The sequence below is a fragment of the Tripterygium wilfordii genome, chromosome 11, assembly GCF_013401445.1.
Source record: "Tripterygium wilfordii isolate XIE 37 chromosome 11, ASM1340144v1, whole genome shotgun sequence".
Taxonomy (NCBI): Eukaryota; Viridiplantae; Streptophyta; class Magnoliopsida; order Celastrales; family Celastraceae; genus Tripterygium; species Tripterygium wilfordii.
The window spans coordinates 1588898-1609153 of NC_052242.1; the positions used below are offsets into that span (position 1 = coordinate 1588898).

The following is a 20256-nucleotide window of genomic DNA, read 5'->3' on the forward strand; positions in this document are numbered from 1 at the left end:
TTTAAATATCATTCCGAAATTTGCTTCAAATGAACATTGAGCACGCATATGCTTAACTCAGTCAATTGTCAACCGAGTCACTTCTCGTTATAAATAAAATGTTACAATTTTTTTGTTACTCTTTAGACATTCGATATGAGCATAAACTCAGATCGTCTAGAGCTATTGTCCGCTCACACAGAAATTTTACACCTAACTACATAATAAGCTTTTAGACATCCAATATGCCCCTACACTCGAGCCGTCTGACCCCGTGTGCACAAAAATTTCTCACCTGATGTTACTATAGATTGGATCAAAACTCAACCCGTAACGATTCACCAACTCGACTATCACCCAAGTGATTAATCAAATGTTACACACTGAACAGATGAGAGCAAAACAAGTTTAGGATAGAAACCAACTATTGTTATTACTTGCAAACTAACTGTGCGAGTCACCAAGACTCTCATTGGTAAAATAGCAGGTTTGAAACACTGTAATAACATAAACAACGTCAATGTCCAATCTTTAGTTCTCTACATTCTTCTTTTGGCTGGGAATTGAAATTTAGTAGCTAAAAAAATTTAGGAAAACTATTTCATGATGATTGTAAACAAAACAGGTATATTTGGAGCCATGAATGGCACATCAGTACCTATAGAGAGCACGGATTTACATATATAGGATGGACGGCAAGCTGATAATTAATGGGTAAATGAGACCTGAAGCGGACCTCCAAGAAAAATTTACAAGCAGCAATCCTCCTTTGGCAGACTAATGGCGAATTAAATCCTCCCGCTCAGCAGGAAATGCAAGCCGTAGTTTCTTTGCCACATGTCGGTCTGATTCTTCTACTGCGTCATTTTCAGTAATTTGCATATCATCATCACATGTGACTGCCATGCTGCCAACCATTTCAGTCTCTTGATACAGTCTCTTTCCTGCCATGTTAGAGTCTTGAAGAAAAAATTCAGTCACGTTTTCTTCACAGGAGGGGATGTCACCATTTTCATTGCTATCGTGCATCTTATCGGGGTCTTGAGAATCTTCAATGACAATACTATCATGAACCTTATCAGGGTCTTGAGAATCTTCAACCACAATGCTGTCAAGCATCCTATCAGGGTCTTGAGAATCTTCAACCAAGATGCTGTCAAGCATCCTATCAGGGTCTTGAGAATCTTCAATCACAATGCTATCATCCAACTTATCAGGGTTTTGAGAATCTTCAACCACGGAAAAATCCAGCATCTCACTAGAGTCCGACACAATGTTCTCCGTTGATGGAGACCGTTGATAAGTTACCTCCTTTTTGTCGGCACCCGCATCTTCCAAATCATCTGTTGCTTCGTGAGATGTTTCTGTGGATGAATCAACACTATCTTGTGCTCCTTCCGCTGGAAATCCTGGGTTCCAAGAACCCTCTGCTCCAAAACCCTGAAGTGAATATGGAATAGCACTGCCTTGAGGTGTTGCTGCAGTGGCGATTTGCTGAAAAGGAGCTCCTTCAGAAGGCAAATAAGCAAACTGCTCTCTGGTCTCTGGATTATCCTGCGATAAGGCAAAAACAAATTCCTTAAATTGCAAATATTGTTGTGAACTTCCAGAGAATTGTCTTATAGCATTAAGATGGAAGTATAGCACTTAATTTTTATTGTCAGAAAGGAAAGGGTGGGAAGGCAAGAGTGGTTCACGGCATTGATATGGGATTGGGAAGATAAAAAATTTCTCCGAAAGGAATAAATTAATTACCCTAAAACAGATCACAAGCAAAGGGTTTTGCAAGAAATAAAATTATCCTTCTAACAATCACTATTCAAAGAGAACAGTGGAAATAACTGTTAGAATAAAAGATTATTCTGAAGCGGAACATAGTCAATACCTCTAATGTCGATAGAGTGCTATTAAGATGGTAGTAAGAAGATGGCTGGTCAAAGGAGTGGTACTCTGCAAGTAGTGACCCAGCACTAGTTCCTGGATCAAGCAGCTCACGGAAAACCAAGCTTGTATCATTAAAGGAGTGAGAATTCCTCAAAGAGGATGCTGCCGAGAGAGTAATTCCAATCCCCTTGTCAGATTGAGAAGCTGATAAATTACCATTACAAGCAACTGCAGGACTGCACCTCTTTGAAAGTAACTCCACACCAGTTTCTCTCTCATAATTTTCAGGATGGTGGAGCTCATCACTGCACCCAGCAGAAGAGACTTCCTGAGAACGGTTTTCTAAGATTCCAAAAATTAACCTCTGGATAAAAGTACGCTTCAGTGAAGCCTCAGCAGGTGGAAACCAATCATCATTGAGCTGTCAACAAAAACGAAGTCACTATATAGAAAAATACCATATAAACTGATGCATTAACATTAGCCTGTCACCTCCAAAAAGTTCATAGAGAAGCACTAATACATAAAATTCAGAATGACTGGCTACCAGAAACCAACCAATAGCAGCACGGCATTTTAGCCATAAATCCCACATAAAAAATAACTTTTTTTCAAGAGGCGTACTATATAGATGGCAATTTTACCATCCCACAGAAAGATAACATAAATCAAAGGAACAACAATTGAGCAAAAGCATGCACTAAGGCCAAGGCATTAAAAATTAAAAGGGATAAGGGAGCTATGAACGCATAAAAAACCACTCACAAATTTACAGAACTTGGTTATTTTGAAAGGACTGAAATTGGAAGGCGCTTCTGCCAAGAAGAGCTCCAAGTAGTGGAGCAAGAAAAGTCCACAGTCAAATGAATTTTCCTGCTGGGGCAGCTGCATGGACCATAAATTTAACGTCAGATTAACAGCACGGCATAAACATATGTGTGTGTGTCTTTGTGCACGAGCGCATGCGAGAGAGAGAGAGAGCACACAGCCATTATGCACTCAACAATAAAATAGGTAGCCAAAATACCCAAAAGCCGAAAATAGAAAAGTACAAAAAAAAACCAAGATTGCCATTTATGTTGCATTTTTCAATCTAATAAATGAATAGGGAAAATAAATGTTAAGACAAACTTCACGAGAACACAGAATGACCAGGATTCAATCTTTAGCACATTTGAGATTATTACTATGTATCTAAATGTACCCCTTCTCATACAGAAGATGTTAAATCCAGCCAAACAGAACTTGTTTTCAAAATCAAATTTTCAAAATGAGTATTCTGTAGCTGTCTTTGGCAAAAAAAAATTCCGGTTTAATTCTGGAAAGTAATTTTCCTAAACAAAAACTCAAAAATGAAACCAATCATGCCTGATTCATACAGAACTGGTGAGATCAACCCTTCCACTCATTCCTTCTTACAGTACACATGCAGCTACAGTTTTTACAGCATTTTGTCCACCCCACCCCAATCCCCCTCAAAAGTAGTAAATGTATTTAGCAAGAACTGGAGGCTATACCTCAAGTGGGACAAAGCGCAAATTGAAGAATTTTGAAGATATAGCTTCCGATGACTCCTTTTGCCTCTCCTTCCACTCTTCCCACAAGTAACTGTCAGTTCAAGGTACAAAGCTGTCATCAACGGATAACTTTCACAAATGTATGAAATCTGACAAATGAAAACAAAGGATAAGGAAAATTTAAGCTAACGAAACTAGTTGTCACTAAACTGGAGGGAAAAAGCCATTTGATCGTAAATGAATATTTTACATTTACTAAAACTATATACGCTGTGCACCTATTTAGTAATTTGATATGCTATTATCCAGTTTTTCAATATACTTCAAAAGATAATTATCCATCATCATCATCATCGAAGCTTTATTCAAAAAAAATTTGGATTTTGGGTCCAGATACATGGATCCATAATAGAAATTAACAAGCTATTTGTTTGGGATCTAAAGCGAAGCTCCCCACTGATCCTGTAGAACTCATATTCTTTCTCATCACTTTTATCCATGACCTTTTTGACCTTCTTATTCCATTTTTATTCCACTCTAATCTATTTTTTATCAAGTTTTCACATCACTCCATTAACATCTCTATGTTGTACATGGCCATACCATGTTTATATTATTTTCTTACATCTTATATTCGACCGGTGCTACCCAAACTCTAGAGAATCCTAATTCTCCGTCAAAGAAAGAAAAAGCTATTACATGTTTGACAGATCCTTTTTCCAGGTATTGCTCGACTGATTCAATTTTTACCACAGTACACTCCAACAAAATATTAAAAAATTCTCCAAATTACGCAGTATGCTAGGTCTTTCACGAGGCAATCTGCAGCAAAGGCTATGGTGATAAGTTGGAATAATGATTGCCCACTACCTCCCAGAAGTGGGCAAGAATCGTTAGACAAACAACAAAGGAAATGTGGGCAATATTTTTGGAGGGAAATAACAGGCATAAGCTTGAAATCTAACTTCCCCAAAAATATTGTGTCTTTCACTTACCAGGAGAAGAGAAAATCCTACAGTGGGGCACGAAAAATAGGATAATAATGTGCGAGTATGAATGCCCACATACATGTCTCTTTTAATGCAACATACAATATAATCTTCAGAAGGTTGAAGGGTACCTTTGAATGAGATTCTTCAGACCAGCATGTGTTCCTTTGATGGAATCCATATGTAGTATACAGGGTATTCTGGGAGACTTGGCTAAGTCGTCAGCTAAAAACAAACATAAATGAATAATAGATAATTCCTAAACTGAAAGTCTACCGTACAATAACTACAAACCCTTTTTTACGCAAGAACATACCTTCAAAGCCAACCACATCACCAGGATGACATATAACCAATAAACTCCAGTGGAGACTGTAAGGCCATGAGAAATTCGTATTAGCTACAAATGCACTAAGATAGCCTTTTAATAACAAAGTTCCATTGAACATTTCATTACTTGAAATTTACGGGAATAAAGATATAATCTTTTCCAAATATATCCACTTTTCTCGTCCATTTACGAACACGTAAGAAAGCTGCCTTGCCATCAGAAGCATTAGATGGATCTTTGTCCATATCAGCAAGCTTCCTGAAGAAAAAGCTATTAAAAAAGTGGAACCTATCTTTCTCCTCATCTGGGATCTGATTCTTCAAGTACCTGCCAACAAAATTTATATGTATCATTTTACATGAACAATCAAAAGAGCATGGTCAAAATTCTGCGCACAATAAAGCAGGGAAGCTCAATCTTAATTCTTCTCCTTTTTCAGTTATTAGTTTGTGTGTGGTCCTTAGCTTGGTAGCTTCTAGATTAAAACAGCATGAGAATGGTTAAAATCAAATCTACAACCTCCAAAGGTAAAATAGCTCATTTGATCCAAAGCGAGTATAAAGGTAAAAATTTGTTTCCATCCTTTACATAAGGTGCAGCAGAAATCAAAGTACTTACTTGATGTAAAAGTCGATGATAGTGTCATTGACAAATGTTTCAGGTTGCAGTAGGTCAACATCTCTTTTGCTAAGGGAAACTGCATCTGCATCCCCTTCTGGATAGACGACATCTTCAAAAACCTCGTCAAAGCTGAAATATTCCAAATTCAATACAGGTCACAAAAAATCCACCTATGCCCCCCACACGAACAAAGAAAATAGAAATACATAACAAATTTCATTCTCAATTTGACCAAAATAACAAGAATCCATAAAAAGACACTGGACTTTCTGCAGTCAAATAAATGCATGAATATAAATAAAAAGTCACTGGAGCTACCTTTTCTAAACAACGAAAATGAAAAATCTTTGATTATGTAAAAAGTTAAGACATGATGTATCTTTCTTCCCCTTTTGTTCCATTGGATGGCAACAGCCCAAAAGGGAAAACTCCATCAAGATGAGGGTAAAAAAAAATAATTTCCCACAAAGAGATTTAGAAGTTCTTAAAGGGAACCATAAACAACCCCCAAGCATATGTGTGTGTCTATATATATATATATATCAAAGAATCCACAGGCGAACATATGGCCCATTGGTAAGAGTTACAAGGGTGCAACCTCCAGAGGTCACTATACAATTCTTGGAAACAACCTGTCCACACATTATGTGGGGGTAAGGTCTGCGTCCATCTTAAAGGGAACCATAAACAACCCCCAAGCATATGTGTGTCTATATATATATCAAAGAATCCATAGGCAAACATATGGCCCATTGGTAAGAGTTACAGGGGTGCAACCTCTAGAGGTCACTGTACAATTCCTAGAAACAACCTCTCCACATATTATGTGGGGGTAAGGTTTGCGTCCATCTTACTTGCCCCCGACCCAACTCATTGCGGGAGCCTTATGCACGAGTGTTGTTTACATATCAAAGAATCCCCAACTATGACAACTTCAAAAGAGCCCAGTTGCAATTAAAGAATTCAAAAATAACTATCACGAAAATTTGTGTGCATACAGATTAGCAAATACAAGATATGAAACATAGTTTGTTATGGACATCAACAATAGCGTCAATTCAACGTCTTTCTAAGTTGAATAGGTCGTTCCCTGAAAAGATTCTAAACACCACACATTTCATGAGCAATAACAAATACAACAAAAAAGACACTTCATGAACTTGGCTTGCTATTTACGTCAAGAAAGGCATATGGTCCATAGAACATATAAGCACATAATATTAACAAAGACATCAACAACACAAAAAATTCAAAAGCACTCTGAACTATAACGCAATTAGAGAACATATTCAGCCAAATGAAAGCATGAAGTTACAAATATAAGTAAACAGAGAAAGTGGGGAAAAAAAGGGTTAACCAAGATAATAGTAATTACATTCACGAGAAAATAAAAAGGTGAGAGAGATGACTTCCACTCACTTGGGAAAATACTGCCCTTCTCTAACTAAGTCATCACCATCTGTTGTCACGTCAGTGCTACAAAGAGGAGGGGAAAAATAAAAGGGGCAAAAAAAGTTAAACAAATAAATACATCTACAATAACAGAAGTGAAAAACACAAGTTCAGTGAATCTGTGACTTTTTGTGCCAGATTTATTTTAACATTTTCTAACAAGACATTACGACGAAAGTTGATGCTTGCCACAGTCTTCACATGCCATATGGGAGTTAGTTAGTATTGTTTTTACCATCATAATCGTGACTGGATGGGAAACCAGACCATTATCACTAAACACAAAACAGGTGGCAATTGCCATCACTAGTATTGGACACAATGGTCTTCGCCATCAACATTTAAAGAAGGGAAACAATTCCTATTTCCTACAATATCACTTTATGTTTTGTAATTTAATAACTAACAGAAAGTACCCAATTTCACTACACCCGAACCCAAGTTCACCAACAGCACCAGTACATTTACGTTTTCCCTGATTTGTTAGCAGGAGAGGCAACTAGGGCCAGACAAAAGGCCAATTCCAGTCCAACTTGTTAAACCATCAGTCTCAATTTGGTCTTCAATTAATACATTCCTAAATCCTAATTGTTGCAAAGTCTTAGCTATATCATAAATTTAAATTAAGTTAGTATCACCGACTAATATCACATGCCAATAAAGAAAGAAGAAATAGCCAAACGCAACATGTACAAAAAAAATATTAACCAGTAGCAATGTCTGGTTCAAACAACATTATCCAAGGGAGCCAACTTCTTGTAGCATATTGTCCAGTCTACACAAAAACAAGGACATTTATATACCTACAACACTAGAATACCAATATATGCAAAAGCAATATCGGTCAGGAAAATTCTGAAACTTACTTTTGCTCAACATCCCAAATTGCCGAGTATTTTATGTTTGATGCCATAATCTTTTCTTGTTTTTTGGACCAGCTGGGATCAAATATTGCAAAATTTACCTCTTCAATGCCTGAAAATTGTAGTTATGTAAGAGAAATCAGTTGTACAACTAACAATTCAGGAGTCTGCAGTTCAGAACAATTTTGAAAGCATGCTATCAAATTGGTGAAGAAAGTCCCAAAAAAAAGTAAATAGAAAATTAAACCAATAGATATACGAATAGAAACTACATAACGACCTTGATCAAAGCTAATTCAGTCTTCACTAAACTTGCTTTTCGAATGACCCATGAGGGAAGAATAAACACATATGAACGAATGCAAGGAAGGAGGAGAAAGATCCCAAAACTTTCCTAATGGTAGGAGAACAAAAGATGAAAATATTGATGTCTTTCTACACATAACTGCCAAAATCCATAAAACAAGAGGAGGCTTGAAATTATTCTTCCAAATGCGATAAATTAACACCATCATAAGGATGTTGCAAATTTATCATTTCACTGTTCCGTCTGTCTAGTCTTAGTACAGTAGGATTTGAAGGCCACTTTCTTCCCCTTGTCTTGTCATTTCCGCCAACCAATCCTTTCTATTTAGTTTTCCATCTGTTGCATTAAGCAAAAGATAAAGGACATGTGGGAGGAAAGGAAGGGAAGGATGGACCAAGGACGTTCTCAGTTATTTGGAAGAGGGATATGAAATACAGTAAAGTAAGAAACTAGGAACCAACATTAATTTCTCTAATTCCAGCAGAAAGGTAATAGACAACATAAAATACTGTGAGGCATCGTCAAGATTACCATTATCAAATATGATAAATATTAGCATTTTTAATGAGATTAGTAATGATGGAAGAAGTAAAAGAGCATGGAGGATGAACATGCTCTTTTCATCGACTCTTTAATCCTTTCAACCTATTGCATTCCTTTCCATTTACACCACTGGTAATAGCAAAGCATAAAAGTAAATTAACATATATTTCTCACAACAGTTGAGACAACTTCTCTGACAGAGTTTATTTTTTGGCAGGGAGGAGCTGAATATACAAAATGTATTAACAAAATAGACGCTTCCCTAATAGCCAGAATATTCTGTCAATAACCAGAATAAACAAAATTATTGCTGCAAATGATATGGATAAGCATGTATCTAATGGGATTTTCTATAATTAGCGCGCTCTTGATGAAGATGTGATAGAAGAGGAAATGAGTGATGGATGGATGTAATGTATAGTAAAATAAAAAGAATCAATTTCTTGAAGAAAAAAAAGCAGTGTCAATCAAGAAAGATACGAAGGAAACTGTGCAAGGCCACCAACCTGAACTGCCATGGGCATTATCAACATGTTCTTTATCCCTTGAAATCATGCGAAGCTTTACCATAAGCGGCCCAAACTGAATATATTAAAACATAAAACTGTATACTTTTAACATTAAGTGTACTGGAATATCAAGAATGGTTATCTTCAATATGAAAGTTGAACTCACTCTTTGAATATGCTGGGACTTGATGTCAATAATATCGTCTATTCCTCTTTCAATGCTAAAGAATCCTTGGTTTTCATGTGGAATTGAACCATTAATTTTGATCCCAAGGCCAGAAAAAGTTATGAGGCCTCCTGTAGAATAATTGCCCCGATACTCAACATAATCAACCACAATATCTATGTCATCCTGATCGCAATAAATGATATAGTCAATATTAAGAAAGCTTTCAATCATCCAAGTAGACAACAGCGCACACCATCATCAAGCAATGTTTAAGGATAAACAAGACATAAGAAGTACAACACAAAATAACAGGGATATTTTTGCAGAGTTACTAGACAATGTAAAGAAAACTAGCAAGGAAGAACATGACTAAGCAGAGCCTTGATACCATAAACAAACACCAACTGTAACAGCATTACAACATTTATGCAGTGCAGGTAAAACGATAGCACCAAAAATGATAAAATGAAGTAACTAAGAGCATCAAACAAATCAAAATAAGAGACGAGAAAATTCATATTAATACTTTTAGAAAGAACCTGAAAAAATTAATGAATAGCTTAAAGGGTGATTTTGAAGCAAACCAACCCAAAAAAATAATTACACACAATAATAAGTGACTTAACACCTTATGGCAAAATCTATGTCTAACAACTAAAAATACCAGATCTCTAAATGAAACACAATGGCCACCCAGTAGTTCATTATCTCATTGCATAAGTTCACCATATAGGCAAGACATTATACCATTTCCAACTCGTCAAAGAAATCTGTAGTTCATTATGACACAGTATAAATTCATCATATGGAGGAGTCCGAGGAGACATTTACCGTTTCCAGCTCGCCAAAGCAATTATCTGATGCATTGCCATATGGAAACACTGGAATCATCCAGAAAATACGATCAGTCCAATAAGAAACATGAGTAGATGATGGAAATAAACTACAACATAGATAAGTATCAGGAGAAAATACCATTGTCTTCGGCAATATCAACAGGACTAGATGGAGAACTCTCTGTTGAGCGTTCATCAGCATATGATTTCACGTCATGTGGATCACTCTGCACAATATCCAAGAAGAGAACAAATACTTTTAGCTAGATGTTCCCAGAAGGCAAATAAGTTTTTGAATGGAATTTTTTTTAAAGGAAGGACAGTTAATTGAATCCTGGAGTCAGAATGTAATTAAACTAAGGAAGCCAACGTACACTTGTTGGAGTGCCTGAAAAGGAACAATTTGATTGGCTATTCCCCGGTGAAGGTTCTTCAGGAAATGAAACTCTTCTCTCCTGTTCGAGAAAGAAACTTACACGTTCATGATTATCTAATATGGCACAATGATGAGGTTCGTTTATCATTCTCAACTCTGAAGCAACCCCCAACATAGAATTTTGTTCTCTAATGGTGAAGTCATCTCCACCTTTGCTCAGATGGTCATATGTAATAATAGCATTGTCGCAACTCCGATCACTTTCAACAGCGTCAATATCTATACAGGGTGCCTCAACAGTTTCCTTCTTTGAAACTCTGGTTCCTTGGGCCACTGGAAACAGATTTTATAAACTCGTAAACAAATGGGGCAATGATACTTATGACAATTCTACTTATCCTTAACAACAACTTTGAGATGACTAAATGATAAACTTATCACGAAAAACCACTAAATGTTTATAATGATTTTTGAAACGGGAGAGGGGGGATTCGAACCTTGATCACCAGGGTAATACACACCATCCTTACCACTCCAACTAGTGGCTCGGGTGTAAATGTTTATAATGATTCGTCATGCGTGAATCCCAATATAAGGAGTTTCGGTGAGTCTTATAATTCTAACCGCAATTATTCACACCAAAAGCACTAATGCTAGGGGACAAATACGTTACACATGTATTTACTGATTCTGGCTGTAACGATACATTTATGCCTTGCTGGGGCCAAGGTGGGAAATTTAGCTCAAACTTGGTACCTAAAGTAACTCAAACGTTAATGACCTGTGTCCAGGAACACTGGCTAAGATCTTAAACATGAAAGTAAAAAAATAAACAAACAATAAATGCTAAATAGCAAGGTGCATAAAAAATTGCAAAGGCTCACAAAATATAACTAGTCATATTATTTGTAATTAGAATAGATAAAAATAAAAAAAATAAAAAACACTAGAATGATGTATCAGACCCACGTACGAGCTAATTTCTGTTCGTCAAGTAACAATATTTGAAATCTAAAGAGGAGAGCTGCAAAATGTAGCATACACCAAGCAACCCAAATTCAAGCACCTACAATTTGCTCACTGAATGGCATTGGAAATGCTCACTAAACACCCTTACGGTGATAGTGTAGATATAGTTGTGGATTTTTCTGCCATGAGTATAATTGGGAAGAAAAAAAAAGTACAACAAAAAAATAAAAGTTACGAAGGAAATTTCATATTTTCGCGAACCCACTTCAAACTTCAAAGTTAGATTTCACTAGACATGTCAATTCTTTTTCTCACATAAATCATAAATTCATAAACAATAACCTGCAACAGATTAACGCATCAAAACCCTAATTTCACGGGAAACTAAAGTACTGATGAACAATCGAAAATAAAAAGTGAAAACACTCATTTAATAATCCACAGCATTACAGTAACAGAACAAGGCATATCAAACACGAGAAAATTTATTTACCCAAGCACGCAACAAATTATGATGCAATCCTTCAATTCAATCACAAAACGTATAACAAAAGGAAAAAAAAGACAACACAACTTCAACAGTACCCATTCATTGAACACTATGGGGAAAAAAAAAGTGCGCAACGATGAATGATAAGCCCTAATCCGGATTATAAACCCAAACAAAAGCTCAAACAGGATTAGCGAGCAATAAAAGACATACCGAATTCATGAGAATCGTACATCTCATGGTTTTCGAGGTTAGGGTTTTTATACTTTCCCAAAATTCTTTTGGATACAAATTCCGGCAACTCGTCTTCTTCAGCGAAATCGAAAACCTCCAGACCGTTCTTCATGACGATTGGATCGAAGGGATCAAGCTCACTCAGGGACCTGACCAGACGGTGAAGTGAGTACTGACGGAGGGATCGGTACTCCCAGAAAGAGGAGAAGAAGAAGAAGACCGGAAGAGACACCAACCCGATTTTCGTACAATGAAGGAGCCAATTACATATGAGACTAATCGTTATGGTTCACGCGTCAATATAAGAGCGTGGAAAGCACTGCTTTTAGTTTGACGGAGAGATCAGAGGTTTGTTGACGGGCATACTACTACTATGCAGCCTTTGCTTGTTTTAGTGACCAAAGGTCAAAAGCCAACAGTCAAACTACATACTTATGCTTTGTATCATTTTTTAGGCTGTGTTGGCCAAAAATGATATCGCCACCATGGCAATATAGGATTTCCAAGTTCGGTTTTTTTTACATAAATTTAACTTATCATTTGGTCGGTTATTGATAATTTGGTCAATTTTTTCTGTTTTTCGATCAATCCTCATTAACATACATTTGACAATAACCTATCAAACCATCGATTCAGTGTGACACGATTTTTTTAGACAACCTTTATGTATACATGTATGTATGTCCTCTTTTATCATCTATAGTGGGTGAATTATGAGTCCCCAAAAGTATAATGTTCAATCTCCTCTATGAATCTTAAATTATGTTACCTAATATCCATTGTACAACTTTTTTGGTAAATTGTGAAAATTCCATGAATACGTGATCATTATGAGGTAGTTATAAGAATATCTCAATATGCAAGAGAATTATAATTGAACTTTTTGATAATCGATAACAATATCATACAAGTTTACTTTTGAACATTTGATATGATCTAAATTCGGACTGTCAGACCCACAAGTACAAAGTTCTTTCCATTGACGCATGGGCAAAAAATGTATTACTCAAAATGAAAATGAACCTCGTAACTTTCGGGTCTATACGATTTCATAAGTAGGCTAGAATTATATCTAAACCCCAAACTCTAAACCCTTTAATTAGTTGATGTTAGGTGAATTCATGGAAATTCAGGCAATCGGCTCCAAATTATTTGGAATAAAAGACACAAATGATGATATACTAATGCCTTTACATAGAGAATTATAATTGTACGTAAAATCGCCATATTTCGTTTACTCACATAGTTTAATATAGTTTAATATGATCTACAACTACAGCAAGACGATTAAGTAGTTGGCATTGCAATACCATGCACAAGTAGGAAGAAAAAACCTCCCATTAAATGACAAAACATCCATAATCACATACATGTCTTGACGGATTTTCTTATTACAACATATATAATAACATATATGGAAAGCCAAATACATCCTTGCTGTGTATATATATATAATTCCAAGAAACATAATATAAGTGCCTGTGCTGCTGTGCATGTCTTTATCCCCCTCATAAGTCGTCAAGAAGTTCCAGCTCGCTAGAGCAGGGAAAGCCTACAAAACAGTTGAGACAGAAACTACAATTAATTAATTAAGCACCATTTTTGTTTCCTACATAACATGCAAAGAGTCACTGCTGCAATATGATGAGAGGCTATTCCTCTCGGAGCAAAAGGATCAAAACCTTCCACACGCCACGCTGGATTTACGGATTGGACCTTTTCGATTAATTAGTCCATAAGGATCGGACACCCACATTCCAAGACCGTACAATCCTGTTACATGGAATGCGCCAAACCCAAATAACATAATTGGAAATGGTAGCCGGAGATGCTGCGATCTTTGCAGGACCAAGTAATTGGGATAACGACGACTCGTGTTTATAATCAAGATTAATGAATTAAGCACGCATATAATCTAGCAATTATTGGTAAACTAGCTCACCCTAATTTGAGAGAAGTATCGGAGCCGTCATCTTCAGGCGGAGGGCCACTGATGCTGCTGCCGCAGACATTGTTTGCAGACTGATCGGACGACAAGCCTTCTTCTTGTACAGCTGTATCCGAATAATCCGCAACGACAACTTTCTTTCCCTTGCATAACATTTCCATCTGCAAATAATACAAGAATCTCACAAACCCGCTATTATGGTAATTGGACAGAAATATATCAGGTCACAAAACCATGCATGCATACATGTTTACTTACTTTCTGTTTCAATAGCTTGTTCTCCTCCATCAATTGAGCTTCCTATCATAATTGCAAACAAATCAATAATATTACTATTTTTTTGAGGTAATCGAGAACAACTCAGCATACATGTCTTTTTTGGACATTCCAAACTCGAGTCGGGTCAGGCGCGTGCAAACCAGCCAGACATGTTAATTGGACTGAGGCTTAACACAAACCATTTGAAAATAGTTGCGTCAGCTTAATATCGAACTCCCGACTTATAACGAAATTCTTTACATCCTAAGTTCAGAGTGATAACCAACTAGGTCATCACCAAATGGTTATAGCAATACTACTTGCTATTCTTCTTGCACCCAACACTTGTTACTACTCGAGACATGCATGTTTGTGTATATATACATACCTTCTTTTCAAGTGCAGAAATCTCGTTAAAAATACGTTCACCCTGAAAAGAACATAAATAGTAGCAAGTTAAGTGAGAAACAATTAAGGCATATATATATATATATATATATCACAAATTGATTAACCTTAGTCTGGAGCAAGCGACTAAGTCCTGTTTCGAGAACTTTCTCCAACTGCTGCAGCTCTTCTATTTTCAGTCCTTGCAGATCCTCCCCTCTCATCTGCCTGTCAAATTCATGAGCAGATATCCATATATACATGAAAAATCAACAAATAAAATTCTGAATTAATCTCTTCATAACTACAGAACTACTACACCAAATAAGCATATATATATACAGCATATATTTATATACCTTAGTTGATGACTTTTTTCAGCAAGCTCTTTTTTCAATCTGGCATGATTGGAGTTTTCCAGCTATAAATTAAGAAATTTAGCACACACAGTTCTGACCAGCTTTAGATGGAAAACAAAAAAGAAAGAAAGAAAGAAAAAGAAAGTACCTGCAATTCAAGGGATGGACGATCTGGTCTGTTGAGGTTATCGGTGTGCAAGTTATATCTTGCTAGGATATGCTTCATGCTTCACAATCCAGCCACAAACATTACTTAAAATGTTACAATTGAAAAACTAAACAATTCCATGAATAAATATAAAAATTCATGATATGTATACTAATTAACGATCGAAATATTTACTCTCTCTTTTTTGGTCTAGATGAGACTACAATTATATTACTCTCTTTTTTGATAACTGAGAATAACACCATACAAGTTTGTCACTTTGACATTTGATCGATATGCAACTAAACTCAGATAGTGAAACCCGGGCGCTCATAAATTTATCACTGAACAAAAATATAAGTTTGGAACAAAACTCATCGCATGACCACCACAAGGATATTGCGACTAGCTACAATATATACTCTTTGTGCTAAGCACATTTTCATATGATTGTACCACCCATTATGAAAAATAGGATACAAGTAGAGATTCATGAGTACACAAACCTACAACTTAAAATTTAATATATTAGTAATAATGCATTTAACTAATTAATTAGCATTACAACAAATAAAAAATTTCAAAGTTATCACGTATTAATGCTATAAAATATATTATCACTTTCTTATTCAACAATTATTGATCAGCCTCGGCCTTTATGGTTAAATCAAATCAAAATACAAGATTTATCACAAGATTTCAAAGAAAATGCAAGAATTATAATGGGAGAAAAATCAAATCTTCCCATAGTGGGTATGCAGCTTATACAACAAACATGAATTGAATAGTATATTAGCATGTCGAATTACTCTAATAGTTTTTTATTTGCATTATATTCTGTTTGTTCTCTGGTACTATATATTAAGCATAAACCAAATTGATAATAAAATGTAATTCATTGATTGACCTTATTTTTATGATGGAATTGATAATACTAAAGAAGGTTTTTCTTCAATTCTTTAACTAGCTTTACATAAATAAATTAACCAGTCTCAAGCTGAGTTGAGCACTTGAGCTAAGCGGATTAAAAGGTTAAGCTACTTAATTAAAATGCTAATACTATATATTATATATATCTACTTATAAGGATTACCACAACCAAACCAACCGGTGATTACCAATGAGAGGTGGTTCGGTTGACAATCAACTGGGTTAAACATATGTGTGTCTAAGGTTCGATTCCAATAAGAATCATATTTATCAAGGTATTTCAAAAAAAAAAACAACCGGTGGTTGAACGGCAAATGATTAGCATGTAAGGGATAACCCACCCACTAGGATGTGGGTTCAATTCCTATCCCTCTCAATTCCCCTTGAAAAAAAAACTCATACAAAAAAAAAAACAACAAATGAAACAAAACAGTAGCCATAAGTAGAGTTTGTATAATCATGTTTTCATTTCTTTTATAATTTTAACATATATGGATAGGATAATATTCCTTTCATATATATATAATTGATCAGATACTGTATGTGATCTCCCAATTTGACCTTTAGTTCCTAATGAAGGGAGATATATCTATCACCAATGACAAATAATTAGCTAGCACATTCACTTGCATGAAGATCAATTAACTTCCATTTTTTATAATCATCTTCTCTAACTATATATAAATAATTAAACCGCCTCTTAAACTTCCTTAAAGACCATTATTTCACGTGTAAAAGTAATGGGCCAACAATTCCTCAATCAGCCGAGGTGTTAAGTTATATACTCGAATTGGATCATACCCAGTTCAAGCCCCCACCCTTTCTTATACCTATCAAAAAACGTGTAAAAGTAATGGAAACATAATTACATTCAAATTAAGCCACACATGCATATATGAGACATGCCTTTAATTGCCTAGAACCAAAGGGTGTTTGTAGGATGGACAGGGTGAACAAAACAATATTATAGATGCAGTGTACACCACATTAAATAATGAATCAAATTCAAAATGAGAATAACTAAATCATATATGGATTATGGATTGTAATTTCAGTGAGTATTACAAGACCTTGAAGTAGACTAATTGGGAAAAACAAACTAATTACATGGTCTCATATTTATTATAAAACATTAAATAGATTGGATTGTAGTAGACAAACACTATTGAGTAATGACACATGTTAGAACCAGAACTTACATGGGAAACACAAATTATTAAAGATTACCTACCACATAATTCAACTAAAACTCCAACAATTTAGGATCCTTAATTTACATCTAAATATTTATATATATATACACACACAGTTTGCTTCAAGATTATATGTTTCTGACTTTCTGTCCCCCGCTTACTGAACCACCTTTTTAAATACTCAATTAACCATCTACAAAAGGAAAAGACACGATATGAAAGCTAGAAATCTAATTATATATTTGTGAGGGTGAAAAAATAATTATTGTTCCAAAATCGATCATTTCGTTTTAGTTTCAATGCATCACATAAATATTAGGGATATATATGTGTGTGTGTGTATGCACAGTAGAGTACCTTGAACTGGCAAAGTCAAAGAGCTTTCCAGTAGCAGAGAAAACAATAAGAGCAACCTCAGCATCACAAAGCACTGAAAGCTCTTCAGCCTTCTTGAAAAGCCCTCTTCTTCTCTTAGAGAATGTCACCTGCCTTGCTGTTATGTTATCTATCTTCTTTATCTTTATCTTCTCTCTTGCCATTCTCTCTAGCTACTCGTCTCTTTCTCACACCTTCACAGTACAAGAGAACAACAGAATGGGATCAGTTTGTGAAATGGGTTTGTGCTCCATCGATTGAAAAAATAATAAGTCACAGAAAAAACCCTAGCTACTAGTATTAACAAAGATCAGATCTAGTTAATTCAAAAACCCAGAAAAGAAATTTTAAAAAAAAAACCCACCAATCTCATGCAAAATAGGAAAAGAGAAGTTGGTATTGGTGGGTTTTTTTTACCTTAATTTGTTCAGGGGGAGAGAGAGTAGCTAGGTAGCTTAGCTTAGTTTGGTCTGATCACAGAAGCCAAAAGCCACCCCAACTAGAGAGAGAGAGAAGTAAAAACGATGCAGTTTTTGTGTTCAAGAAAGGAAAACTTTACTTCCTTTTATAGTGAAACAGCAGAAACCCTCCTCGCCTTTTGGGTTATCTTTCCCTGATATTTTCTTAAATATTTTCCCAAAAAAGAAAGTTTAAAAAAAAAAAACAATTATATATGATGAGAAGAAGAAGACCAAAGTGAGACCTTGGATACTTTATGTAAGAAGAAAACCAAAGGGTCTTTTTTAAAAATAAATAAATAATAAATACTAATAAATAAGATATTTATTTATTTAAATTTATATATGTGGACGATCGCTTCTCGTACAAAAAGTAAACATCCTGTCAATCTGTCATCACAATAATTACTCTTTTTTTTTTTGGTGACCCTATTTTTTCAGATGTGTTCAAATTTCAATGTTCATTTAATTTATCGCGATAAAATGTTGACTTTCATGTAAGAAACTCGTGACAGGAGTGATTTATGTTGTTCACTTATTATGTTCCTAGTCCAATATTTACATTCTTAAGGGCAAATGTAATGGCGAAGTGGTATTGGGCCAACAAAGATGTTGTCTTTTGCTGATGTGGCTGTATTGTAAAATGTGTTTTGCTTATGTGGCTGTATTGGAATAAGTGTTTTGCTGATGTGGATGTATTGATATTTGATGTTTTGGTGTAGTTTTGTTGTGGATAATATGGAGGAATGGAATGTTGTTGGGTTGGATGGAAAGAGAAAGTGTGTGGGAAGAAAAAGTGTATAGAAAATTGTGTTTTGCTGATGTGGCTGTATTTGAATACGTGTTTGACTTGACTTTTTGTGTAATAGAGGTGGGACCGGGCCAACAAAAATGTTGGCCCAGCAAATTCATTCCAATTGCATTTGCCCTTATTACAAGGTAAATTGGCTTTTGATTATGTCTTTAAATATATATATTTTACAATTTAAAAAGTAATTTCAATTACAGTAAAAGACTTTTAAATTATATATCTTGGGGAAATTTTATACAATCAAGAATTTAGAATAAGGGGTCATCGACAATTATGCAGAACTCACGAATGACGTTAGAGATTTCTTTATTGGAGGGGTTACGGTGAAGGAAGCTCTAACAATCATGTCAGTCATGTGTTTTTTCTCAAGCGAACGTCTAGTATATATTAGCATAAGGATAAGCTTGGTTTATCTGATGTCGAATGCTTACTTGTTAATGATTCTTAACGTGTACAATATAATCTAGGGAATTAATTGAGTTCGGAGTATTTTAGGCATGTGTCATAATAAATCCAATGGATTCGGTCTTTTTCTAGAAAATGGTAAGCTCTTTCAAAATATAATAAATGGTGGGTGTCTCGAGAAGATTACGAAGTTATTGATAAGACGTGAGCTTTACAAGAGTATCGACTAAGTAAGACGATGATGTTGGATGACATTCGATAAAGGCTGCAGGTTTAGGGTATGGGTCGAGGTCGATGAGAGGTAGAGGAGGTCGTATGACTATTCTTAAGGGGGTGGAGTTTTGGTGACGTGGGCGTGGTACTTAGCATCGTAGCATGAAGGTTTAAGCTATATTATGACAAGCTTTCGAAATTGTGAACTGGAATTTGTAGATGTGTCTGGTCTTGGGCAATCAAGAATATGATGGCTTGGGAATTTAGTAAAGAAAGCCACGTAGCTATGAAAAGTAATGCATGAACATTATAATATACTTAGGATGACTATAATATTTTAATTACTAATATGAACAATGGATAGTTTAAGTTATGATTTGTATGCTTTGTGTTTTCATGTATTTTTCTATTTTTATTTTCCGAAAAAACATAAAATAACATCGAAAACACGTTTGGTTGTTTATTTTGAAAAACACGTGAAACACGAAATGAGTTGGAAAATGGTTTTAAAACGTAAAAAAAGGATATGTATTCCAAAGTTATTATTGTCACTTTGATCACCCCTATTTGATGGGGGAAAAAATATCACCATAAATAATGAAAATTTGGAATAAATGTTTATTTTGTGAAGTTGAATTGCATTAACTGATATCCCCTTAAAAAGTTGGATTTTCAAAAGATGACAAGCAAATTGGGACAAAG

General features: G+C 35.3%; 2 protein-coding genes across 2 annotated transcripts; both read right to left on the reverse strand.

The window, feature by feature from the left end:
* Positions 1-386: 386 nt before the first annotated feature.
* LOC120009321 (probable ubiquitin-like-specific protease 2B) lies at positions 387-12330 on the reverse strand. Its single transcript, XM_038859862.1, has 16 exons — positions 12049-12330; positions 10375-10709; positions 10140-10227; positions 9996-10045; positions 9162-9347; positions 8993-9068; positions 7640-7748; positions 6741-6797; positions 5319-5450; positions 4827-5027; positions 4686-4741; positions 4501-4594; positions 3381-3471; positions 2629-2748; positions 1865-2284; positions 387-1533 (listed from the first exon to the last, which is right to left on the reverse strand). The coding sequence occupies exons 1-16, from the start codon at positions 12179-12181 to the stop codon at positions 757-759; spliced, it is 2925 nt and encodes a 974-aa protein (XP_038715790.1). The 5' UTR covers positions 12182-12330; the 3' UTR covers positions 387-756.
* Positions 12331-13387: 1057 nt separating this feature from the next.
* On the reverse strand, positions 13388-18238 carry LOC120009715 (MADS-box protein SVP-like). The gene is made up of 9 exons (XM_038860404.1): positions 18085-18238; positions 17650-17861; positions 15170-15248; positions 15022-15083; positions 14791-14890; positions 14664-14705; positions 14276-14317; positions 14012-14178; positions 13388-13621 (listed from the first exon to the last, which is right to left on the reverse strand). Exons 2-9 carry the CDS (start codon positions 17829-17831, stop codon positions 13606-13608), a joined length of 690 nt encoding a protein of 229 aa, XP_038716332.1. The 5' UTR covers positions 17832-17861; positions 18085-18238; the 3' UTR covers positions 13388-13605.
* Between the last annotated feature and the right edge of the window lie 2018 nt (positions 18239-20256).